Genomic DNA, 27,371 nt, shown 5'->3' with positions numbered 1-27,371 from the left:
ATTGTATCCCATTATTATTAATCATTAACACTGGTGATGAGATTTTTACACAATGTAAATCTGAAAAATCAATGCACCAAGACAGTATTCTTCACATTAAAGGACGATCACAAAAAGAGAAGAAAATCTTTACAGAAATTAGTATATGATCTAATTTAGTTTTGAAAATTTAGACACAGTGCTGAATTAGAGATGTATATACAAGAAGACATCAGATAAGGACTATTTTCTGTGAAAAACAGCCTTAAAGAGGAAATAATCCCCTTCTGAACAATTCAGTGAAACCCCCAGAAAATTAAATATATTTCTGAATTATAATTGAATAACAAATAGAGAGGTTAAACATAAGAGATATCAACTTCTACCATTTCTAGACCCTAGACCAAACAATCTTAAGAATATTAGCAAAGAGTTATTTAGGCAAAAAAATGGTAAGCAGTAACCAAATAGGCACAGGCATCTTCCCTTCAAAAACATTGTAATTTGGGCTAGGGATCAGCATAACAGATTCAATTGGTTTGGCAAACTTATCAATATTGAATTGGATTCTTTCTAATAATATGGTCTGAGTTCATAAAAATTCTACAGTAGATTTTGACAATGGAATCATTTAACCATGCTGTTTCAAAAGCTAAGATAGATGCAGACAGAAGTCACCAGTTCCATATAAACTCACCTCAGCACGTTTTAACATTTCCCATTTGTTCAGTGTTTTCATTGCATAGACCCTCTCAGTAGATTTCAGCTTCACAAGGGAAACCTAGAAAACAGCTATAGGTTAAAACCAGTCTAGAATCTGAAGTTAATTTTTAAACAAAATCAATAATCAATAATGGAATTAACCAAATTTTCAAAGAAAAACTGTCTCTGCCTTTACTAATGCTAAACTTTAAATTCTAATAAAGCAATCTAAAATAAAAAATTGTTAATCAAACAAGATGGTGCTTTAAAATAACATTGCACATGTTGTCACTTTTTTTATTTTCAAGTACAATAAACAACCTGCTTAACTAAATTGTTTATTAAACATAAAACTATAGTTTTTAACCAAAAAAGCCAGCTAACAATGGTTCTCTTCTTGGTTTCAGTTTTTTGCATCCTAAATGATTAGATATGCATAATTCAAAAAGTCTCATTCCTAGCCCAATTAATAGGACACACCCTTTACTCTATTATGCTTCAAACTGCTACAAATCATTTGAATAACCACAATCCCATTAATCTGACAGACCACAACAATTTAACATCAGAAACAAGAAAAACAAATGTCAACTTTGACAAGCGTTATATGAATACTCTTTAACTTCAAATTTATGTTATGATATGAAGATATGTTAGAAAACTCAAATGGTCAAAAAAATTTCGGAAAGTTATCTATCTAAAGATTTATAAAAATTCTAAAGATGAACAAGAAGCTCAAAACAAAATAGCATTTACAAAAAAGCAAACTAACGTTTTGAGCATTAAAATGCATGATGTTTACAGAATTGGTATCATTTTATTCTTATCACATTTTATTCTAATGAATGGCTTAGGACAAATAAAAATCAGACCAACAAGAGCAGCCAGAAATCATCATAAAAGTCAGCCATGTTCAATATGAATATAGCATAAAGCTTGCTGCTTTGCTTTAAATTTCAAAACAGCCTATTTCAGATAAAGAGCTCTGATCCATCTATTTTAACGGGTTATATCTTACATGGTTTAAATTGCTTGAGCCCCACACCAAGGAAAAAGTCAGAAATGTGTATCAAATGATTGCACAGCCAATTGGACACAGGCAAATCAAGGGTATTTAGTGAGATTGGGATAAACATTTGTATTTATGGTAAAGCTGCGCTTCATTTTTTGTAAAAATTATGATATAATATAGTAATAACAAATAATTCATAAGTCTCAAGAAGAAAGAACTTTCAGTAAAAAAGTAAGAGATTGTAAGTAAAATATTATCCAGTTTTAACTTGTTTTAATATGTGGCATTTGCAAAATACATCTGTGCACAATATTCCACTTTCTAATCTTAAATTCCATCATGTACCCCTGGGATTTTGCTCTGCCACATTAGCTTATAGACTGAAAATTTCTTTGTTTACAAAAATTTTACTTGAGAAAAGACACCATGCATAGCATAATAAATTGTTTATAGAAGTGCTGCAAAGCAAAGAATGGAGATTCCTAAAACTCTTCAGGAAGTTTGTCATCATTATGGATCTCAATAAAAACCACTGTCTATAATCAATCATCAGCTGTTGCACGATGTCCAAAGGGCGTGGGAAGGCCTCCTTACAACTAACGTCAATTACTGCAAGTTTTTAATGAATAGCAGGCAATTAAAGTGATATCCTCCAAGGCACGGCGGAAACACCGAGCAACGGGTCTTTGATTCCTCACAGAAGATCACCTCCTTAATCCTATTGTTATGATATACTGCTCTGAAATATGAATTTGCAGTTGTTATCATACGCAACATTTTGCGGTTACCTCTACTTTTGACATTTTGGTAGGGTTTAAGTCCAATGAGTTGTCATTCATCAAAACATTACAGTATTTGCACAGTATGCAGGCATTTTGAATGGAGGCCGGTCTTTATCGCACTTGAAACGTAAATCAAAACCAACATTGTACATTTTCAGTATTCTGGCGTTGTACTTAGGCATAGGCCTTTTCAAGCATAACTGCTTAAAATTTTATCTTGTACTCGTGTATCAGCTACATGAGACGCACGGTACCGGAGACAAAGTGGTACTTCCTTGTTTAATTATTCATCAAGCGTCTAGGTATGAATAAATCAAACGTTATCATGGAGTACTAAACATAGTTTATGCTGCTTGAGGCGTGTCATTTCAAAATAAAGCTCGCCCAAAGTATTGTTTCTTATTCCCTAATTGCCGAATCTAAAAGTTGATTTGAGAAATCATAGAATGAAGTTCATACCTCACCAAAGGCTCCCCTCCCAATTACATTTAAGGTTTCAAATTCATCTCTTCGAAGCAGCAGGCTTTTTATCTTCTCTGTAACCGGTCTCGCTGTAAAAAAAACAAAAATATGTGCAAAGGAGTAATGTAATGTCCGTTATTTTGTCCTACAATTAACCTCTGTAGAAATCGCTGTACCATAGGTTTTGACACTTTAAGGACCTGTATGAAAATGAAGGGCTTTCAAGAGCTAGATCGAAACTGCGATATTTATCAGACATATCTTCAATATATCTAACGAAAAGAATGAAAAATATATATATATATTTTGTATTCAGATGCTCTCAAAAGTCTAGCGGCCTTTGCAATTTCAAATTAAAGATACATATTGTTGTCTTCTTACCGAACTCAAGAAACTCCAGCACATTTTTTTCACGACGAAGAACCGACGAATTACACTCGTTATAAAGGACAAGAAGTGTATCTAAAAGCGATTCCCAAGCAACAGCTGAATTCTTTCCATTTCCTGCAGTTGCAAATAACTGCTGCAGTTGTCTTATTCGATCTTCGGGCCTCTGCATTTCCATTATTTCACCGAATGATATATCCCAGCCAGTAGGCCCAATACAACAGCAACTTTTGTTCCCTTAGATTAAGCTCACATAGCTATTTCAAAATAAAATATTCACTCAGACTTTGTTTCACAATGATACCAATGTTCCTCTTTACTCGTCCTGCTCATAATATTAAAACCTGGTCAACAATAACAACTCGCCCATGGAGAAATCGCCATTCCTCAAGATTTGTATTAGGTTACTGAACGATCGATATAGAGTCCTGGGAACTACCGGATGTAAGGCAGCCTAGGAGGAGACGCCAGAGGAGTCTTGATAACGCCCTTCAAGTATGGTTGTAAGGTTGGGACTTTGGAGAACCCCCTCCCCTGGGGGAAAGATTAACGATTATTTAATTAATATTTTTGCCAGCAAACTTACAGGTTGTACGACATCCAATTCATCTTCCTTTTTAGAATCTTATGATTATTCCTTTCTCACAAAGATACCTAATTGTGTTCTTCAAATCATTTAAAAAGTTGCCGGGTAATCGCGTAAGACTCTGCATTGCAAATAAGTACCGTCTATTCTTCATACTTTCTTCTGTCTTTAAAACATCGAGTTGTATCTAATACTACAGGCACGCCGAAGCTGGGAGGAGATAGGGGGCTGCAGAACAGCCTCCAGCCAAGCACGAAGCCAAGAGGGCACGGACATTGCCCGCCTAACTAGAACTTTTCACCCCTCTGATGAAAACATGTTTCTATCTAAAATCTTAGAAATTGGCGTCTTCCTACATGACTTTCGAAAAAAAGTCAGTCTCAACAAGTCTGTTGATTATGAATGCATCTGTGTATTCATGGTGAAAACCAATATCGACTATACTCCAGTTCACACAATGCTATATCGAGTCGATCCAACTGCTGATAAACTTCAGCCTGCGCTGGAAACTTGTTTTCGGCACTGAGCAAGGTAGATGCTCACAACGAAGACACCGGGGGGTGTGGGGGTGGGGGTGTGCCCCCCCCCCCCCCAATCTTAAAAATAGCCGATTTTGCAGGGCGCTAAGAAAAGCTTTATCACCACGCAGAAATGCCACCTCTGAAGTTCGAAAAGGTTCGTTTACAAATTTTGAAATGGAAATATTATATTTGTTATAAACCTCCCTTCCTGACATTGCATTTTAGAGAACGGAACAGGTATGTCAGGAAGAGCTCCGTTATTAGCAGAGCGAAAGCACTCCTTACCGAAAGTCATAGCCAATGCATGCAATGATTGATGCATAAGTTTATGAGGGCAAGGTTGAGTCCACACAAATTAATTTAAGTTGTAAATTATTTTCATGACGGGAACGGCGCCACTGGGGGTAATAGAGGGCTAAAGGCCCCCACTTTGGTCAAGATAAGAATTTTTTTATCATTTTTTCTATAACTTTTTAACAGTGTATGAAATAAAAAGGGAATAAACGTTTAAGATGCCGATTTTTTTTTATCTAATTGCTAATTTATTCACGTATATTTTTTTTATTTTTCTTTTATTTGCATTAATTCAGTAAATCACTTTCTATGTCATTGCAATGTTTTAATTTTGGAAGTGTAAACATGGCCTTCTCGTGATAAGAAACTGCACATTCTGTTTAGGAAATAAAATTCTCCAAATCAAAACAACATTGCTCTGTCATTCACAACTTTCTGCAATCTGAAACGAAAGGTTACCGTTTCTTTCCTTCCACAACGTCTATCACTAGAGTTTTAGCATATCATCCCCCCTCCCTATTTTTCCAATGAACAATAATCAGTTTTTTAGCACAATAGTATTTTGCTAAATTTTAGTCTGGGAGATGCTTTTTAGCCCTTTTACAAGGTATAAATTCAAAATTTTTCCCGGTCCCAACCATGGTGGGTCCTCCTACCTCACTAAACTTGATATGCCATGAAATACAAGCTTTATTACAAAGGGAATCAAATTTTACATTCAATTTACGCTCACGTAAAAAAATAGATATTTCATAAGCAATGAAGTTTCAAGTTTGTTTTTATTGCTTAGAAGTTTGTTCTTGGTAAAAACAAATTAACACTGATAAAGCTTTCACTAGTAACTTATAGACAAACCTTTGCTACGAGGTCTGCAGGGCACCATTCATTTTCGCAGGGAAGAAACCCTTTTCACCCCCCCCCACCAAACCTATCGGCCAAGTTACGCCCCTGATGCTATCATTGTTACTTCTGAAGCGAGACAATTTGGCTTCAAAAAGGTTTCAAAAACTTGTTTTTGAAATTTCAGATTGCTCCAGGGTTCTCATAGGGATCTTATGAGAAACTCAAATCGCTCAAAATCTTTAAGAAGCTTTTAGTATTGGCTCATAAAAATTCATGTGCATTCTAGCACTGCTTACCAAATTCAAGCCAAGTCTTCAAGATATCTTTTAAGGTCGCCCACTGGGACAAATTTCCAACCATTCGGTACGTTAATAGCGTCGAATAGGAATACCGTGCTGCTTGAAAACTTCCTGATTCAAAAAAACATCTTTAATAAAACTTCTTGAATTCAAGGACTTAGTAAGCCTTATGAAAGTGGGGGACACCTGTTTAAAGAGGAACCCTAACGAACACTCTGTAAAGTTCAAATCCTGTTTAAGGGGCACCCAACTCGATGAGCTGCGAAGGGGTAGGTAATCTGAATTTTGGAAAAAAGGGGGCACCACTGTGCCCCCGATTCCTACGCCCCTGCTTGAGTAAAGACAAAGACGTCGTTAATGCCTTGACTGATATATCGAGCAATTGCGAGCCGCCATTGGTAGCAGTCTAGAATCTCTTCAGCATGATCATGAAGGTTAAAGAGAACTCATCAACGAACATTTTTGTAGTCAAATTGCTTGGCAAATCGGTTATCAGTTCTCATCAAAATGTAAAATAATGACTTTTCTCTTGCATGTAGGTACCAAGAGATACCTGAAACCTAGATTTCATAAGCATTCAAAATATTGCTATGAACTAATATTGCCTGGATATCAATTTCATGAAAAGGGCACTTTGCTGCCCCCGTGTTACCCCCGCACCACAAGGGAAACGTGGGCAGCCGCCCTAGTGGTGCTGAATCGGTGACTGCATCCAGGGTGCAGTCGTTCCAAATATTCTATCCACCCCTTGAATAAATCTCAAAAAATTTGTAAGAAAAGAATCGTTTAAGTCGGCATAAATATCGACAAATTGACATTACACGAATATTCATTGCACGCTTTTTCGTCAAGTTCCTATTTTCTGGACCTCCTCTATATTAATCGAATTGCGGCCCCGGAACCCCAATAATAGCTCCTTGATTCTAAGTGATAATCTAGGAGAATTCCTAAAAATTGGATGCCTCTGAGCCTGTACATTGTTTTAAACAATATTTTATAAAGCAATGTATTATAAACAGAGACAGCAAACAACTCAATGAAAACCCTGATGGATGCATAGCAAACTTTATGCCAGTTTTGACTGCAATTGAATAGAACTGACGTTCTAATTCTCGGTTATCTGCATTGATAAAAACATTCAAAATTTAAAAGTTCCTATGAATTTTGCTTTTATAGTACAAGTTCTTAACTTTTTCGAGTCCTTGTGTTTTCCGTCCAATTATAAAAAAGTCATTAAAAGTACTAAGGAATATCTGTAAATACCACTAGGGGAAGCTGAAAAAATTTCAGTTGATAAAAAATGTCGATAGTCGTGGTGCCATAATCCACTGCACACTCTGTATTCATTCGTTTTGCTGACCCCCACCTCACTGACATAACTGATTTACGGCCCTGCCCCACCCCAAAATGTGTGCTCCGGCGTCACTGTACTATACAACAGACTGTTAAAAAGTAATTTTCAAGAAGTACGTTAGACATCTATTGCTTTCTGTATAACATGAAATTGCAAATAATGGTAAATATTTGTTTACAGAATTATGGTTTTTCTTTGAAGCAAAACACAATTTTAGCAAAGATCTTACTTTCTCCGCAAATACAAAATGCCAATTTGACCATTGCTCGTTAGCAGTAGCAGGGCGAGGGGGAGGCAGGAGGGGGCGAATGCCCAAAGAGCATTTTCTGGCCTTCCAAAAGGTGTGGACCCCATTTTCCCTTGCTCAATTCGTCTTTGCCCACCCAATTTTTTCACCCTGGCTACATATCCTACGGCTCGTTAACATCTTTTGGTATTCTGTTCTTGATAGTCGCTGCTGCTAAGAATTGACAGAGATGCAAACGTTCAAAGTTGAACCTCTGCTGCCAAACCGCGCCGTTAAATTTATTTTAAAGCTCTCGAAAATAGCTGTTACTTTTAAAACCCTAAAAACAGGCTTTGGAGTATAATTGTTTACAGGCTGTTTCATAATTATTTCAGCAAAAGATGCTATTTGTCAACTATAGCCCAAGTCGACCGAACTGGGCTCACTTGTCCATTTTCTGTCTAAATAAAGTATTCACAAGATTGGTATTCATACCTCAATCAAATCTTCATGCAAGGCAGGCCCTATATTATACATACCAGTTGAATTATGATCTCAAGACTAAAGAGCAATAAAGGAGAAACAACGAAACGAGAAGATTGTACGCTTTTCAAGATTATTCCTTTTAAAAAATTGCACAGAAAGCTAAATTACACTATACCATAATATACAGAGGAATCTTGATGGCCGTAATGACAATAACAGGCGTATCTGCATATCCAAAAGTAGACCCAACGGCAGATGGCAAATTTGTTCACATATCGTTAAACTGGAACAAAGTGACTTAGAGTTCGGTGCAGCTCAAATGTGACGTAAACGGCTGGGGCCTAACTAGTTGCACGGAAACAGGTACCGAAAGGTTTGATTTGAAAGAACCAAGGACGCGTAGAAGGGAGAGCAGCACAGAAGCCCTGGTTCGGGTATGTCGTTAACAAGGGAAGGGCGGGCTGAATGCGATGAAATTGCGCTTGGAAGGGCAACAAAAACTTTCAGGATGGTCATGTAACACAGTCCAAATTAAGGAAGGAGAAAAGGACGCATCTTTCTGAGGCTTTCAATGAATAGTTCTAACAATTTAGGGAACAGTGGGGTAAGAGTAAAAACAAGTAATTTCATATCATTAATTGAGAAATTCATAGCAAATAGCAGACAGACTTTCTTGGGTATCCTCAGCAGTTAAAGTGATTACAAATTGTTAAGAAATAAGTGCCGGTCGGGATAGAAGGAATATCTTTCTCTCGCTTTTTATACTCATAAAGGGCAAGAAAGAACAACGAAGAGCAAATAAAATGACTAACAACTAACAGGCTGCTTTTAGAGAACTAAAATGATCAATAACACTGACCAGCAAATATTTCGAAAAGACATATGACGCTTTCTAAGGTAACAGATATTTCAAAATTTATGAAAGCTGCGGGCGAAACTGTGGAATAAGAAATATTGAAAGTGCTGTGCTTAAGTCTTAGATTTGAAAGCAGCGATCAATGTTGAACATTAAAGGCAATCGATAAATAGAAAAGTGGGTTAAGCCATCCGTCAATCAATATTAGCCAATCGATGATCATGGGAGTGGAGTCACGCTCACTGATTGGTCAATTTTTGATTGAAAATGGCTCAAGCCCCTTAAGTGTTTGTCGATTGCCTTCAAATCAGATAATAATTATTGAGCCTTATATCATTTATGATCACTGGTAATGGCATAAGCTAGGGACCAAGCATTTTCTATGAGTTTAACATTCATTGATACAACTTTATTCATTACATAGAACTTAATTATTTAGCTTGTGAACCATTGTATGCGCTTTATAGCAAATTAGAGCAATTAGAATAATTCCATATGGGAATACAGAAGGGGAAGTTGAAATGGGCACAGAGGCAATTAGAGACGATTCATGTAATAATAGGTGATTTTACCAAAAAGGAAAAAGAAGGACACAAAATTAAACGGGCCACCAGCCGATCACCCATGCTCAACTATTTCCATATTTAAAATACTACAGATCGAAAGTTTGAACAAAGAAATGTAACTAACATTTAAGAATCGGCATAGCGAATGAGATACGTTAACGATAATGTTTTGTATCTATTTATGATGCCAATGAATTGATATGTTTTGGAACAAAAACAAACAGGTTCGTAAAATGGGTTTAAACATTTTACTTACGCGATGACTATTCTAAACATTTGTCACTTAATTAAACTAAACCCCGTAGCATGAAGTTTGGGCAAACGATTTGCAATAGAGAAAGATGATTGTACATGTTTGAGGATAGCTGAAAAGACAAAAAGCGAGTATGCTGTCTATTTACAATGGGCTGGGCTTAGGAATGTGCCAAACCGATGGAGAGTACGTCCCTTTTAAGAAATTGTTACTTTGATAATATACGGGATTACTTAAGTACTATCATGCAGAGCAAGGTTTTTGTCAATAAAAACAACCTCTAATTACCATTATTGCCATCATAGAGGATTCTCAGAATGTGAACCGAAAAAAGGCTGTGATGATTACAAGGATCTAATAACCAGTTTTGCTTAACAACAGCAATCGCCTAAATCCGGCTCAATCAGATACAAGGGACAGGTGACGGAATTACAAAGACATCGTCTAATAACAATAAGGAATAAAAAATGCTTTCAATGTAAGCCAATAAAAAAACTTTCTGTGGTCCAATGCCAACGAAACACCATCAACTTGACTGCCAGCCAAGTGTCACGATTACGCAGCGAAAGGAAATATCAGGAACAAGGACCACAAAAGAACCCAGCCATATCAAAGTGCCAATGCGTAATTTGTAAAAAGGCACTTTATTTCCAATGCTTAACAGTCTATATTACCTAAGATTGCACTTCCCTCCGATCAGTTTTCACATCCCTTTTCTCCGTCCTTTGATCCGTCCCCATACGATCTGACTTTGAATCCGTTCGATCGGATTTCGCTTTCAAATCTTGTCGCTCCAACCTCGAATCCTGACGCTCTATCCTAGAATCCTGAAGACCCTCGACTTGATCCAGCACCTCCCGGACGCAGCTGACCCTACAGAAGGTAACAGAAATCCTGGCCTTTAAAAACAAAGTTTATGGATCGGTAGAATCTAGATGGCATGTAAAAACTAAAATTGAGCAATTTCTAAGGCCACTATGAATCGATGAAACTACAAAACAACACTGACAGCATAAGTGGCCCCAGAACTTTATTGCTTATATCATCGCAATAATAAAGTGTGTAATGGATAGAAGCTTTTCGCAAGATAAAGGTTTATCGGTTCGAAGATGGGCAGCGCTTCTTCGCAAGAACTTTCTTTGGCATCCAGTTTAGTAACTCAACTGTGTCCATAACAGGTTTGCATGAATCTAAACACCGAGGCATAAATTTGAACGGTTTGAGAAATTAAAATTTCGCATAAATTTTAAGTTAAAACATTTTTTGTAATGTCACTAAACATTTGCTCAGCTTTAATAAATCAGTAGGATACTGGGCAAAATAGTCCATAATTCAACTAAAGCTTATAGAAGGTCCTTATTTTGGCAAAAAAACATTACATAAGACAAAAAAGATCAAGTTATCAATTTCAAATGGGTGATCCACAATGACCGGTGCACGGGACATAAAAAATCTATAAAAAGCTAATAAGCAGCAAATACAATCATACCTTGAATTGGACACTTGAAGCCTTGATTCAGAAATTAACGATACCATATTTGAAATCATAAGATTCGCTTTTGATCTTTCCCCTGCTAACGCAAGACAGGAATCTACTTCGATGCAGGCAACAGCGGCCTAAAAACAAAGAAATAACAATGTATTAATAGGGAAACACCAGCACTGTCGCGGTCATTTACGGTGATTAAAAGCTTTTGCAATGGAGCAACCATTCAAACGTTTGTCTTGAGTTAACCGAACTGTCAAATTGATTATCTTGAAGATCCATATTGCTTGCCTTCTGCGTTCGATACCTGTTTCGAACATTAACAAAAGATCGAATAAAGGTTTCCTTAGCAAGAACTGCAAAGTACCAACGACAAGTTCCACAAGGTATTGGCCAAGGTGCAGATGAAATTTCTTCGTCTTTGAATACTTAACAGGCATCGAACGCAGAAGATAAGCAATATTCTTATGTTTGGGTCCTTTCAGCACAAGGACAAAGCACATGAGACAACTTTAACTGGTCTTTGTGTGGAAGAATGAGTCGGAAGAGCAATGCAGACACGCCCCCTCCCCGAAAAAAAGTCAATCTCTTGTTTCGTTAACCGCCCTCCCTCCCTAATAGAAATTTATTCATTTAATGTATTTTGCAATTTATAGTCAATGGGTAAGACTGAGTAAGACAAAGTCTGCATTTCACATATATGATGAATAGATAGAGAAAATATTTCAAGCCTTTTCGCATTTTCAGTTAAAGGTACATTCACATACAAATGTCCAAACCGTGTCAAGTGACACCATACCGTGTCAAGACTTTAGTTTAAAACATTTTATATTTTATAAGAAATCCCAGTTAAATTACTCTACGTTTTATTTTCTAATTCATTTGCTCAATTCTCTTCTTCAATGATTCTCTTTTACAACAACGTTACAGATTGGAACAACTTGCACCAATACTATCGATGACTTGAAATAATTACTGGTGCAATTACGGCTTAGGGTGTTAGGGAGCGGTTACCCTAAATGACCATCTAGGAGGGTACATCCAAGTTTTCTTTATTCGAAGAAAAAATTTATAAGTAGATGAGATATTCTGAAAGATGTTCAGCAGACTGTATACTGCCAGCTTTTTAAAGGCATGACTCTTAAAAATTTTCCAATATATTATTGCTTGTATACTCGCGTATCTGTCTTTCAAGTCAATCAAGAAAATCAGTAATCAACAGAATTTTAGATTATTATAACAGAAAAAGACCCGAGAGGCCTATAGCAAAGATTCGGCAAGGGAAAGGAGGGAGATGCTAAGAGAGAGGAAGGTGATATCAAGTTTGTTGAGTTAAGAAAATAAAAAGACAGATTTTGATAACCCGGGAAGCAAAAAGAAAATAAAGCGTTTGGCGGCTCTGCAAAGGAAAGGTGAATTTCTGGTGTTTCTGACGCGTCTCAGGGGACAATAAATTACGTACTCAACCCTTACACTTTCCGTTTCGACAAACCGTTTCGATGCCCAGTATTGATTAAATAGCTGACGGTTAAAAGAATAGTTAGCTTGACTCATCGACAAATATTCTGTATGTCCCTAGACCCCTTTCCTTTCTTAAGTATTGGCATTCTATTTCAGACAGCTTCTCTTCATCCCCAAATATTGCTTAAAGGGAAGACGGTAATGAAAACAAGCAAAACGTGGACATCGTTTACCACGACTTCTGCAGGCAATGCACGTAGAACGATGAAGATGCAAAGGCATTCGCACAAAATACCTCCGTGGATAATAATTGACTTGGCATTCTATAAATGAAACTAAAACAAAGCGCTCAAGAACAAAAATGCATACCTGACGTTCAAGAATGCTGCCCATCCATCCGGCCACATCCTCGTATGCCTTCCTACAACAATACTGGGCATATGGCGTCATATCTGGTAAGTCCGGAAGTGGTGTCTCAGGTGTTTTTGTGTTCCTTCGAGAGCTTTCCCAATTACCACCGTTATCCAAACCGCTAGCTGCCGAAGACGATTCGTAAGAAGGTCCATAAGCAGACTTACTACCCGATCGCGGATCTGATCTTGGATCACGATATCGCGAAGTGGTTTGACCCCCTGGTGTCACTGCGCTAGCCTCATACTGATTCGGTGGTGGCGGCGGCGGCGGAGTGGCAACTTGCTCGTGTTGTTGTGGAGGAGGCGGAGGGGGCCCCGTATCAGGCCGATACTTCCGATCAATAGGTGTGGTTGCCTGGCCTAGGTACGGAAATATCAGAAAACTTAGCAACATCTATGAGGCCTCAATTTAGTAACATCTATTTTCGCTCTGAAAAACTTTTTTCCTTGTCAAAGCCCATTCGCTCCCAAATAAAAAAAGCTACTTTACAAAAAAAATTCAAAAAATAAACGAAAATCACAATGGCGTCTGAAAATCACGCAATAAAATAAAAGCAAAAGGAAACTCACTATATGACGCTGACACAATGTTTGCTGTTCCATAAATCGATTGCTGAAATGAAAAATTCAATATAACAAGCCAGGCTGAGATGGATAAAAAATGAAAAAAGCTAACACCGAACGATCACTGTCAATCATGATAAAATAATTGCTAACTTGATAGGTTTCTGAAAAAATATATCCCCATGCAGTAAGAATTCGTCAGGGGGTAAGAAAAACATATTTTGCATGGGCCGTCAGTGGTAATGGGTTACATATAACGAGTTGCAGTTTCAATCCAGGTCCTTTAAAATACAAAACTTTTAAGAACTGCAAAGGCAACATTTCTTAAAGGCAAAATTTTCTTTTGATGCCTTTTATCTTAAAAAATAAATCCACAATTGGAAAACCTGAAAGCAAATCCATAGATAAATCGTATTTTTATAGGTTTAAATTACAGCTGGAACGATGAGCTTGCTATAATTCTTCTAGCATCCAGCTTCTAGTCATTTGCGAAAAGCTGCAGCCAGAAAAGAATTTTTTTCCCTTATCTTAAGAAAAGGACTTAGCTCCCTCAAGAGATAAATAGGCATTGGGTGTGGTCCTTTATTTCCATTCATATCAAAGGCACATATCCAAGGCTTCAATGCATCGAAAACTTTGACTTGGCCTCATTTAGAAGTTGCTATGACATTTCATTTCCCTAAGTTGCAATAGATTCTAGATGACACATACTGCTATTTGCTGTTGCTGCTGTTGCTGCTGTTGTTGCTGTTGCTGAAGAAGCATCGCTTGTTGTAACGGGTGGAGGGTTGGTGTAGGTGACGTCATGACACTACTTTCAACAGATGTCTGAGACAAGCCATAGCTGCTTGAAATCGGGTTGGCCGATGATTGCGAATTGGGTGTTACTGGCTGCACTTTCGGTTCGCTTGAGGAGTAACGATAAAAGTTGGCATGGGCTGATGATGAGAGATGCGAAGATTGTGAACTGATTTGTGCTACTGATGAAACGCCAGGGGAACTGGTAAAAACGTGAGGTGACGTCACATTGTTTCCTGTTGATGAATTGACGTATGGGGAAAGGGAAGAGATTCCACTGTTCGATGGGGTGCTTGGGGGTGATATATCTTGAACACTGCCAATAGGGCTTCCTAAAAGCAAAAAAGTGACATCATGAAAGATTGAAAAAACTTACAATTCGACGAAAAAAATCATTTTCTGCCGAGGATAATTTTACATGCTGTCTTATATCAACTTTGCAATTAAAATTCATTTTACAATAAAACTCAAACATATTGAGGAGGCCGCAATTGACAAATTATTGAGCAAATGATTCCGGCTGGAGTCGACTGGTTTAATTAACTGTCGGTAAAAATATCCTGACTGGCTTCTAGATAAAATGTGTCATGAGAAAGTCGCGTACACTAACAATATTCGTGTCTGTACAACTTTATTTGCCATATCTCATATGGAATGTAAACGCTTTGAAAAATGGCAAATCTACGAGGGAAAGAAGCTAACTTTTAGTATGCCTTACCAACTGTGTCCGGTGTGGGGCAGCCACTTGACCTACAAAACAAATGATCTTTGTAAAACTTACCAATTTTGTAAAACCTTGGAGCTTTATTGACCTAAATGTGTTGTAGATGATAAACAGACAGTAATCTCATTAGCGTGGGCTTGCATATCGCGTGTGCTTGCAAATGGAGGGCGTCATTCCAGAAAACACGTTAAGATTCTGACTGCTAGGATTTTTGGCCTTTATAAGAAAACACCCCAAGTCCTCGAATAAGCTCCCACCTTTTAATAAGGCACCCCACGAATAAGGCCCATCCTAAAGAATTTTTCGTGAAATAAGCCCCCCTCCCTCGAACAAGCCCCCATGGGCCGAGATGCTGCCTCGACAGCAAATGGTATATCCCAATATATTAGAATTTTAAAGCGTATTGACCAGCCTCAAAAAGAACAAGAGAATTTGCCCTATTAATATTATGGCTGCCGCTAGATAGGCCCCCACCTCAAAACATTTTTTGCGAAATAAGCCCCCGGGCGCTTATTCAAGGACTTGCGGAGGGAGAAAATTGGTAAGAAGAATATACTACAAATCAGAAAACCTTTCGAGAAAAAGAAACCTGATAAATTAGAATCATCAAACAAAGAGACGAAAGGAAATTGCAAAACTAAAGTAAGATAAATGAGACTTTCACTTGGATAATCCTTGACTACCCAAAACCAATAGCTCATTTTACGTACATAACAAATAATAGCTTGAATGCGTTTGAAAATAGCAGCTAGAATAGGCTTAATGAATGAATCCAATAATAAAAATGTTAATCATAATGGCACTCCATCGATTGAATTTTTTGTATCTCTAACTAGATTATGCGTGCCCGAGAGAGCATTGAAATGATCTAAATGCTTTCATAGGGACTCTGCTTTGTAATTTGTTCCGCTTAGAATTTATCGCTTGGAAACTAAGGCTGCAGCTTCAATGACTCGCCTTTTTAATATATTTCACATTTAACTCTTTTAAAGAGGGTTGCCTTTCAACAAGTTGATTTTAAAGGGACCCTCCGATAAAAAAAACATGAATACCCTCTGATAAAAAACATTAGTTACAATATGATTTGAAAAAGGAAACAGCTATTAATAAAATAAACGTTAAAACCTTATTTACAATATTTAAAACTTTATGAAGAATGAAGTTCAAAATTGCAATGAAAAACAAAAGGAAAAGCAGTATTTCTCTTGAATACTAGACAGATTAATAGTTTTCCTGACACTATACAGAGAGGTTCCTGCTTTGATTCGGCTGACAGGCTATTCCATAGCTTAGCACCTCTATAAGAGAAACCTTTCTGGCCATTGGATGACCTTTTAATCGTTAATCTCAAATCGGTCCCCTTATTACGAAGGCCATATGATGGGCAGAGCGAATTTTGGGTAAAGAGACAACACAGCTATTATGGCGCCAGCTCACTTAGGGACTTGAAGACCATTGTCTTAGATTCGCCAGTGATCAGTTCGTCAACAGTCTTCCATCCCAGCCCTTCAATAAGAGGTCTGCTTGGGGGCACCCAAGCTGCTATTCGTTAATATCCTAGCAGCACGCTTTTGAGGTTTTTGCAACCGATTAATTTTACCGTGGAGCCAGCGCACCCCTAGACAGAACAGCAGTATCGAAAGTGGGACTCTACAGTACCTGTATATAGAGTTTGCAAAGTTTCTTTCGGAAGAAAGGATTTGGCATGTTTTAAAAATCCAACTGCCCTGGAGACTTTCCAATCCAAAGAACAGTCAATATGCAAACCTAGGTATGTTGTGTTTTTGACTTCTTCGAGCTTATTAACACATAAGTGTTCATTTTGACTCTTGAGAATGTTGTTTTTCTGCTTTGTAGAAATAAGCATAGAATGGTTTTTGCAACGTTCGGGGAAAGCTTGTTGCCTTGTCGTCAAGTATCCAGTTTCCCGAGATCGCACAAATTGGCATCATTAGCATACATGGACACAGTAGAATATTGGACTGATTGTGGGAGACCATTGACATGGACAAGAAAGAAGAGAGCCAAGACAAGAACCCTGTGGAACACCAACTTCTATGTCCCCAATTTGGAAATCGACCCCATTTACTCTGCAAAATTGTTTCCGGTTTGTTAGGTAGGATTTAAAAAACAGAGCTCGCGTTGTTGTGCACCCTAAAGCTCAAGCTTTTTACAGAGAATGCTACAAACATTATTGTAGAAAAAATGTAACACGGATACTTAGCATTGAGATTATTTACTGGATTAACATCATGACCACCATGTCATTTCTGTCTCTTTAAAGAACTCAACTGGTCTCACCTGCTAGACGTTGTGCTGACAGCAGAAGTACTAGAGCCATGAGTCTGCACAATTTTAGGCCGGTCAATTTCTGCGTATTCATGATTTCTTCGGGCTTGGCTGTTTCCTCTACCCTGTGAGTATTCTTTCTTGAAAGGGGCTAAGGACGAGAGAATACCGTAATTTCATTTACAGACTTAAAGAGTTAAATCGCCTAAAAGAAACGCACGATTTGCCTTTCGAACTACATTAAGCATCTTTTAATTTTCCATGGATCCCTCTATCAGTGCCGAACCAAGTCGCGGGCGACATCAAAGGGAATTTATTTATATCCATCCAAATTACACAAAAGCAACAAAAAAATTATAGTACTGTAGACAAATGAGAATTGTATTTGGCTAGAACACTGGGGCATCTTTATTTTCTAAAAGTTCTTAAAACTAGCGCGTTTTCATGTCAATTAAAACTGAATCTTTGACCAGGATCGACTGATGAAGCAGATATTTCATTCATAAATGTCCTGGTGGTTTGTTCGTTTGTGACAATTTGCCTAAAAGGGTGCTGTGTTTAAGTTCCATCTTGATCACGTGTAAGTTAAGGTTAATCTAAGTACGGCCAATAGAACTCGTTTTTGGAATTCAAATAGATGAACAGTAATAAGAAAAAGCTACTTATGCGGATTATTTGCAAAGAATTGTTGAAAGCCAGCTTTCCATCGTGTGTTGCTTTCTCAGCCACTAAGTTCGAATTAGCGTAATGTAACAGTAAACTAACAGAAGGCACGCTGGTGGGTGTGACCACATTGACCAGCATGGTCAAAAGTTCTTAAGCGAGAGCAACGCAACAGGGAAACGCACGTGGAATAAAATCAAAGACAACAAACAGAATACGTTATGAAAAGCACAATGTAGTCTGGAAGACTAATCCTGGTTAGAGATTAAATTTAATACGATGACCAAGAAACGTTTAATCTCCAGGATGCAAATATATTTTTGACAATGCAGATGAAAGGTCAGTGAGATGACAAGTCTTGCAGAGCGAGAGAAACTATTGGCCTGAGAAAAAGGGCTGTCCCTCTTTTAACAACATGTATATTCTTAAACCCTGTTAACAAGCACTAAAACTTAACACTAAAGGGTTATTGCAACTGACCCAGTTTAAGCGTTTAAGTTTCTCTTTCTGGCATAAAACCTGGTCACCAGAAAAAAACTGTAAATTTTTTTGTTTGGAGAAGCGTACTGCTCCTTAGGTGAAACCATTTTAAGTGACATTATACAACATTCAGTGGATTATGGGCCTAACTTTGTGTGGCGGTAACCACAAAACCACAAGGAAAGCTAAAGGGTAGACAAAGGCGAGAAAAAAAAACAATTTTCTGAAATCTAGATTTTGAAAGTACCGTAAATCCTCGAATAAGCACCCGGACGCTAGTTCAATTTTTGAGCATTAAAGGGAGCGATTGTTCAAGCGGGGGGCTTATTAGATTTTTTTTGGATATCAAAGCAATTCAAGCAAAGACAAAGAAGTAAACGAGGGATCTCAGTAGAAGTTATTAGTAAAAGAAAACGTAAAATTGGTCTGGTGGTTCCAACCAAATGCAAAGCAATGAAGAACGACAAAAAGTTTGCCGAAATTTTGATGGAGAGGCTCGAAGATAAAAAGAAGAAAAGCCGACATCAATATACTTGAGAGCGTGTTAAGAAAGTTTCCTTGTCATGAAAACAATTAAAATAAAGACCGACGAGAAGGAAAACTAAAACAAACTTTGCTAATAACATCTCAGAAACTTCTGTAAAATAAAATTAGAAAACGCATCAGAAACTCGTTATAAGCGCCCGTTTTCTAAGGTGGAAGTAGCGGGCGTTTACTCCAGGAGAGGGAGCGGCTTGTTTATGAAAATCACACCAGCCGGTTTCCGTTTTGAGGTTCGGATAGATTCGAGTCATAATTTGTTCATAATCAAGGAAAATAACTTTTGACTCAACTTTTAGAACCGCCTAGCCAACTGCGCTACCAATCACTATTCTTCGGAACTATTTAATGCCTAAATACAAATGCCTACAATTTCTACATACTATATAAACTTACAAAATAAGATGCCGTAATTGAGAAAACTTACAGAGCTTGGCATACTTGGACTGCTCCCTTGACTCCCTGTTGCTAATTTCCCGAACTCTCTTGTCTCTTTCCCTCTCTCGCTCCCTTTCCCTATCTCTGTCTCTAACTCTCGCCTTGTTCTCCCTGGAAATAATAAAACGACACCTTCAATGAGTCACAGTGTCTAAAACATTACCAAACTCAGAAAACTTTAACTCTGATACCTTCAGATATATAGAGGATCTTTACATAATCCCTTCAAGCTGCATCCCGTAACATTGTGCAGCAGTAACATAGTGAAGAAGTAGATAGTTTGCATTCATAATTTATACGCTTGCCATTAATACAGGTCTACTCTTAGTGTCCATATATAATAAAAGCACAATGCCTCGTAAGACTACTACTGTCCATATCAACGGTCAGAATTGAGAAACCGGAACGCGGAGCACCGATTGGACATAAAACAAGAGCTTATTTTATAACTCAACCACTAATGAATTAGCTGCTCACCGTTGTCCTGTATATAGGACTGGTTTCGTATCGGATTACTTTAAATACTATATAGCCGTTTTGTTCACACGACAACGCCTGAATCCGCTACGCCCCGTATCGTTTATTTTCAAAAGAAATTACTACGATGTGAATGTGGTATGGAACCATATCAGTTGATTTTTTGGCTAGTATGAGCCTTTGAATCTAATATGATTTCCCTCCGGAATCTTTTTTGTCCTAAAATGTGCGCCGCGGCTTTACAAACAACAGTCATGATCTGCAATGCAGAGCGTTGCTTTGCTATGTGGGCAGAAGTTACAATTTAATCCGTTACTATTTTCATTTCATTTTATTTTTCATATAAAAAAAAATTACCCTGGCAAAAATGTATTTTTGTATAAATTGCTTGTAATACCTAAACATTACAAAATATATATATATCAATATAAAATTATATAAAATTTTCATAATAAAACTACTAAAAGTAAAAAATAGCCATTATAATCTTACAGAACTGAGTCTAAATTGATATCTTCACAGGGACACAGTGCAATTATTCACCAGCGATGTCAGTACTACGCTCCTGCACGGAATCACAAAAGAGTGCTGTTTTCAGCTTTAATGCTGGGCCATTCAAAGCAGTGACTAACCTTTCAATCCACTCCTTTGGCTTTTCCCACTGAGACCACTCTGTTCTTTTGTTGTAATAATAAGTCTTGCCTGATGAGCTTGTGTGCATGGTCCATTCAAAATCGTCCTGCAAATACATGCAGAAGTCAAGCAACAGCTTTAGCTATTTCCATCGTTTGTTGCTTTGATATATGTCATTTTTCATGTTAAACAAATAGTTTCTGGAGAAGCATTTTATTGACTTGACTGTGCAAACTTTGTGAATCATGACAATGCAGTTCAATATGAAATATAATTTCAATCTTGAAAATCCAACAACGATTTAAGAAAAATATTTTGGATACTGTGAACAGATGATAGCTGAAGTTATGAAGCCACAAGACAATGCAAAGAAGCTACAGAAAAATTCTTTTAAATTTTATCTAATATTCTGATTATTTGAGTGTGATAATTTACCCAAAAGAGTAATGAAGTTGATACTTGTCTTTTCAGGCCAAAAATAGGAAATTTTTATATCTAAGTCAGTAAAACAAATAAAATTAAATAAGAATTGAATTCTTACACTAGTATTGTTCTCATAACTTTTTCCATAACGAGAACTGCTACTGTGTCTATCAGCAGAAGGACTATCATGGTCTACACAAGAAAAGAGAGATCCCAGATGAAAACAAGTGTCAAGAAAAAAACAAAATTTGAACACATAGGAGGGGATGAGCTTAAGGCAAAAAGGGGCATTTCTGCAAATAGGTATATACTGCACTTCTCTTTCGGAAAAGTGGGGGTTCCAACATCTATTATTGAACTTATTGACACGTAAGGTCGTTTTAAAGTTAGAAGAATGTGGCAGGATAATTTTTCCCTTCACAAAGGCAGGTGTTTATTTTGAAATAAAAATCACTTTCATATATAAAAAAGATGGGGTGCAAGCTTCCCTTTAACCCCTTTAATGAACGCATCTTCTGTTTGGATTTATTAGGGTCAAAGGGAGGAGAGGCAAAAGTGTTCCTTAAGGTTGATTGTTTGTTCTTTTCAAATAAAAACATAATTAACATTTACTATTGAACAGTTAAGATTAACAGCCAGAGGCATCATTGATTTAATGGCAGATATGTAACCAAAATTCTGGCAAAAGAATGTGTCAAATATTGGCATGTTATGAGTTTATAAACAATAACAAATATTGAATTTATAAAAAGGGACTGTGAATAAAACACTTGTAACACAAATAATGTGTATAATTTTAAACTCAGAGATTCCATAAATATACAATATTGCGTGCGGTACAATATAAAGCTATAATAACAATCAATGAAAGTAAGCTTTTCCTGGTACTATTTACTCACATTGATCGTTATTAAAATTTTAAACTCAATATGAGATCATGCTAAGGGGGACAGACACTTATCCTAGCCTCTTAGCCCCACCATACCATAGTTGATGAGCAAAATACAAGTTATAACAAGGCTGATCAAGTCAATGTTATAACAAGACTGATCAAGAAAGGTAATTTTTTCATGTTAACTTGTAAGACTTGAAATTCAACTGATGGAAATCACTAAAACCAGCTTTATTTATTTAAAATAATGTTTGAACATTTACTTGTAAATGTTTTATCTTAATTTTAATCTATATCCTTTTATCTTATGATCTTTGTTTCAATTCTTGATTATTTACAGACTCATCATAAAACATGTGAAAGGGACCCTTAAAGCTTGGTTATTCTGTTAGACTTTTCCATGTAGACTTCATCTTAAAACAATGAATGGGATCAAACTAAAAGCCATGGAAAACAGTTTTTTTTCTTCTAACAGATTTCTGAAATCTGGTAACTGGGAACAAACCACACTCCCTAGGAGGTATTCTTCACAAATCCTGGAATTTATGATTAATGGAAATGGAAAGACATTTAAAACAACAAAATAATGGCATTTTTATTGATATATGAATACATTGAAGATTAGATAGGCATCCATGAGCAATCTTTGAATAAATACTAAATTTATTACAGAGTTACAGATACCCTGTCAAATATGATTCAAAGATAAAAAAAACTGTTCACCAAGGCTACACACTACAGGGAAGATTTCTTATTTCTGTTTAGCATGTGAGCATGAATTGGAAATTAACAAATCAAAGACAAACAAAATATAGACTAGACTTGACTGAAGGACATAATTAAAACTGAATGACAATCATATGAGATACTTGTAAAGAAACTAACATCGAATGAAAATTTAGCTATGATTTTGAGCCACCCCCCTTTTGAAACTACAGAGTAAGTTGATTTCAGCAAACTTTTATTTTGCAAGCTACCTTAGTTTTTCCATTCTTTCAAAAACTGGGAACTATCTGAACAGAAATGCCTTTACAAAACAGAACAACATTGTATCTTTACACTGAAATATGTTTACAAAGATTACAAATAAAACTTCTAAAGGCTATTAGAAAATAGATTGATGACATTCCTCTATTCAAAAAAATGATTCATACTTTTTTAACATTTATTCAATCTGTTATTTTGCCACAAAAAAACATACTTCAAACATAATATCTACCTCTTTGCTTCTGTCCACTACTTGAATGGGACGACTTTGAGCTGTTTTTGTTTTGGGTTGAAGTATAATCGAGTCTTTTGCTTGCAGGGCCATTATAGTTGCCATGAGGAGAGCTTCTTTCCTTTGATGACACCAAGTCATTGTACACGGCTTTTTGATGTGATTTTGAAAGATACTTATCATTCTGTAAGCAATGAAAATCAATGATGCAATGAATTGAAGCTGGCATTTTTACAGACAAAACGACAATATTAATTGGTTAAAAGAAAATTCTGATACAAAACCATTTGTTGACATACAAAGCTGGTTCAATTTCCAATTAGAGTAGATATAGATAAATTTAAATCTTTAAATCTTAAAGGCTAGAGATACTGGAATATTAAAAAATAATTATAACAGAACAAAATGTAATTTTACAACACTAGGCACATAAGACCAGCAAATAGATGAGATTAAAAGTAAAAGATATTTTACTGATCAATCAAATAAGACAAATGGCCAATTCCTGGACAACAACCAATGCTTTGTTTTCTTATAAACAAGGGGTGTTTGAAAATGCACAAAATACTTGTCTGCATCTTCAATTAGTGATTAGTTCAGCCTTTTTTCTAATTCATGTAAATATGAATGTAAGCAAACACATTGGTCTGAAAAACAGAACAAAACTGTGATGATGTTTTTGTATTTGAATGTATGAAGGCAATTTGTAATAAAGAAGTATAATTTAAGAAAACTTTTGTGTGTTAATCATCCACAATCCATGCCAAATAGCTAAGCCTTGACATGATGGCTTCACAATCAACCCCCTCTCCCTACACAATGTAGGCTTCCTTACTCTGTGCCTCTGTGCACATTTGAATCATTCAGTGGAAAATGTTCTATTTTTTGGCCATAAAATCAATAAATAAAGAAAACTGATTATAGGGAATGGCAAAACATCAACAAAAAATTTTCACTTTTAAAAAAATGTACAAAATGTTTTAAAGGATGGCAGTTATCTATCTGCCTAGTCTTGGATGACTTTAAAAAACATCAAAAAGGAGAAAATAAAAAAAAAGCAATTTCGTTATTTCTGATAACCCTAGTACTTTTCATGAGAAACTGCTTTCACCAATTCAAAACTACATACTGTCAGAGGAATTCAACAGTTTTTTTCAAAGCAACATTAGTTTTGATGTTGATATTCTTATCAGAGATTTTTGAATTTCATAAATTTAATGTTTTTTTGGATGATGCAAAAATGTTTTCAAAAGAATGATAAAAGCAACTAGCAAATGAAAAAAGAGGTGATATAATGAACAACTATCCGGTTAATGTTTCAAGAGAAAAGCATAAATCGTCATGAAATGAGACTAATTGCAAATTTTGAATAATTCAATGTCTGTGTAAACTTTAAACGAATTGACCAATCCTACTAATAATTAGCATAAATGCAGGAACAATAAAAAATGTCTGTTAAATGAAAAAATAATAACTGAGCATAAAACATTATAATTTGAAATGTGGCAAAAAGTCATACAATGACTACACTTAAAGTAAATTACAACATGTTACAATACATCACAATGCTACAAACCATATCAAAACTTCCTTGAATGAAGATTGAATGAGTTAACACACATAACTGGATGCATTGTGCCAAATGTAATTATTTAAATAGCTTTTTACATACAGTTATATGAAAATTATGATATATTATCAAATGGAAAATCACATTAGATAAAAATCTGATTAATAATATTTTTCCTAACAATGTACCAATAATTTCTAGACAATCAAAAGTCGTATTTCTATTATTCTTGCAATGAAGCTTGTAACAAAAGTCAGACATACCGTATTTCTAGGATATCACTTCAAATAAGATGCCACATACCCACTGAATATTATGACTACCATTAAAAAGAATAAACCAAAGTCACTTTGCTACTTTTGGATACTTTCTGTGGCCAGTACAAGTTAAAAAGTGGGCAAAAAAAGGGAAATTCATACTGAAAAGTTGCATGTCATGAAAAACAACACTTGAAATCTAGCACATCAAAAGTATAAAACTATTTAACCCAACTACCATCAAAATCCCATTTTCAACAAATTTCATAATTTGACAAACTATATCAGATTATGGTTTGTCATATTATATCAGATTATATAAACATTTAGGGAAAAAGTCTGGCTTTCAATGGGGTTTGATTCCAAATTGTCCAACCAAACAAGGTAGATTTTAAACTGTTTGGAATTTCATTCAGTACCTTAAAAAAACATTTTGCTATTGGAAGGGAATCATTTCATACAAAGCACAGTTATTGGCATGAAACTCACTGGGAAGGGTGAAAAAATCATACAATATCTGCAGAAACATATCAACAAAATTTAACTGAAAAGTGATAAGAGTCCAATGACTGATTTACATTTTAACTCAAATAATAGCACAGAACTGTGTCAATAAATCAGGATTTCTACTTTAATTAAATCAAATCAGTTATCTTGAAGTACTTATTATAAGGTTGCTGCTTCTTGAATTTTTTTAACACCTGTATATAAGAAATTACATTCTTTATTTCAATCTGAATTGGTTCTTATATCATTGGGGTGTTAGAAAAATTAGGCTTTTTGGGCCTTATCTGAGATTGTTTTGAAAATTTTTAGCTCAGTTGATACTCTATAAACAACTCCTTCAAATGTTTTCATATTGAATTAAATATAGCATAGTTCAAAAAGCTAGATACACAGCCTAAACAACTCATGACACTGAATTATATCAGCTTTTTAGAATATGCAGACCAAAACTGCAATCAAAATTTGCACTAGCAATAGAAAAGCAACCTTAAGTTTCGAAATTTTGGGTTGACAAATTGAAGTTTAGGATGCCTGAGATAAATTGTTATTTAACATTAATCTTATATGTTAGATAGACTGTCATTATCCTAATTAATAAAATATTGGATGCTTCTTAACATTTGGGTTTTTAGCGTTGATACGAAAATGTGCTTTCAAATCATTTACATTGAATGAGACAGCAGTTTCAAGTTCCTATTCAATTTGTGTTTACAATACGTGCATTCGTAACAGATAGGGTTGATAAAAAAATGCCACCCAATTCTACATTAAATGCTTAAACAGAAAAAAGACTTCTTCTCAAACAAACGACATTTTAACCAATCTTTCAGCACATGGTACAAAATCCTGTCGACCATTGACACCTGCCTCCAAAGTTTGGCTAGGCCGATTTTACAAATGAGCATAAGGCACCGAACGATATAACTTCAAAACAAAAAATAAGACACTCCATGCTTCTAAAAAAAATACTAGTACAAGGAAACTTATATTGTGATTACTAAAACACATCGTATATTGAAAATGCATCTTTTGGCACGGCGCATACACGGCCCAGCCAACGCGGATTTAAACTTGGCTGACCTGGTTTGCAGCGAAGCAAAACAACCGAGCTTTATTCAAACTCTTCATGAAAGCGCGTCGGTATTAGCCAAAATGTTTTTCCTTTTTTACTTTTTTCTTGATGCCTGCTTTCTCGTTCATTCTATGATAACTTACCATTCGGATAATCGAATTCCAAGACATTCGAATGGCCGTTAAAAACAACCATCTCCCTGCATATTAAGCGAAGTCATTGCATTCAAAACAAAGCAATTTACAGCAGCATATGCTAAAACTATTCATAAGACTTACCTCATTTGTTAGGCATATCTTTTCGTAGTGCCTGCGTATTAAGAGGAGGAAAATGAAATTAAAAATAGTCGTTATACAACCAATTCAGCATTGTAAGATGAATTAATAACAAAGAAAGAAAGACCTCCCCTTCAACACCCAGAGAATAAAAAACAGAAGAAATGCACAAATACAACATCTACAGACTTGTCAGCAAAATCTTTAATTCAACATTCTATTTTAAGAAGACTTCACAAGTTATTTTTTTGCATTTCTGGGTCTGTGTGCCATATTTTTGGTGGGCTAACTCACAACAGAGGAACATAACAGACCCTAACCCTTCAGACTGCCGATTGTACTTTCGCACAGACATCAAAATTGCCAGATTGGCGTCTTCTGACAACAGCGTAGCAACATAAAAGCAGAATTTCTGTCTTGATCTTTCTTTTAGAAACGTTGGAACACCACTAGAAATGCATTCAGCAATCGACCTGTCGCCATACTTCATCCGGGATCTTCATTACGTCTTAGTGAGGCCTCGATTGAAAACTTTCGATTTCTTTTAAGAAATTTCCTTCACAGGGGCGACTTGAAATCGAG

The 27,371-nt window shown here is 36.1% G+C and overlaps 2 protein-coding genes across 5 annotated transcripts in view; both read right to left on the bottom strand.

Annotated features, from left to right (window-relative positions):
• LOC135681609 (serine/threonine-protein kinase MRCK alpha) overlaps positions 1–3,748 on the bottom strand; it is a 40,594-nt gene extending 36,846 nt beyond the window's left edge. For all 4 annotated transcript variants that reach the window (XM_065196156.2, XM_065196158.2, XM_065196157.2 and 1 more), the window contains exons 1-3: positions 3,319–3,748; positions 2,935–3,026; positions 677–760 (exon numbers count right to left, since the gene is read on the bottom strand). In XM_065196156.2, the coding sequence (XP_065052228.2) occupies positions 677–760; positions 2,935–3,026; positions 3,319–3,502 (360 nt within the window). In that variant the 5' untranslated portion in view covers positions 3,503–3,748. The remainder of the gene's footprint in view (positions 1–676; positions 761–2,934; positions 3,027–3,318) is intronic.
• Positions 3,749–8,046: 4,298 nt separating this feature from the next.
• Positions 8,047–27,315, bottom strand: LOC135681612 (uncharacterized). Its single transcript, XM_065196163.2, has 13 exons — positions 27,110–27,315; positions 26,793–26,823; positions 23,109–23,292; positions 21,116–21,189; positions 20,574–20,680; positions 19,454–19,575; positions 17,356–17,494; positions 15,049–15,080; positions 14,244–14,662; positions 13,539–13,581; positions 12,925–13,328; positions 11,098–11,225; positions 8,047–10,481 (listed from the first exon to the last, which is right to left on the bottom strand). The coding sequence occupies exons 1-13, from the start codon at positions 27,277–27,279 to the stop codon at positions 10,283–10,285; spliced, it is 2,052 nt and encodes a 683-aa protein (XP_065052235.2). The 5' UTR covers positions 27,280–27,315; the 3' UTR covers positions 8,047–10,282.
• Between the last annotated feature and the right edge of the window lie 56 nt (positions 27,316–27,371).

This window comes from Rhopilema esculentum, chromosome 12 (genome assembly GCF_057945365.1).
Source record: "Rhopilema esculentum isolate cy_ngs chromosome 12, ASM5794536v1, whole genome shotgun sequence".
Lineage (NCBI taxonomy): Eukaryota > Metazoa > Cnidaria > Scyphozoa > Rhizostomeae > Rhizostomatidae > Rhopilema > Rhopilema esculentum.
Note: the sequence above shows the minus strand (reverse complement) of the source record. Positions and strands in the feature narration are given on the sequence as shown.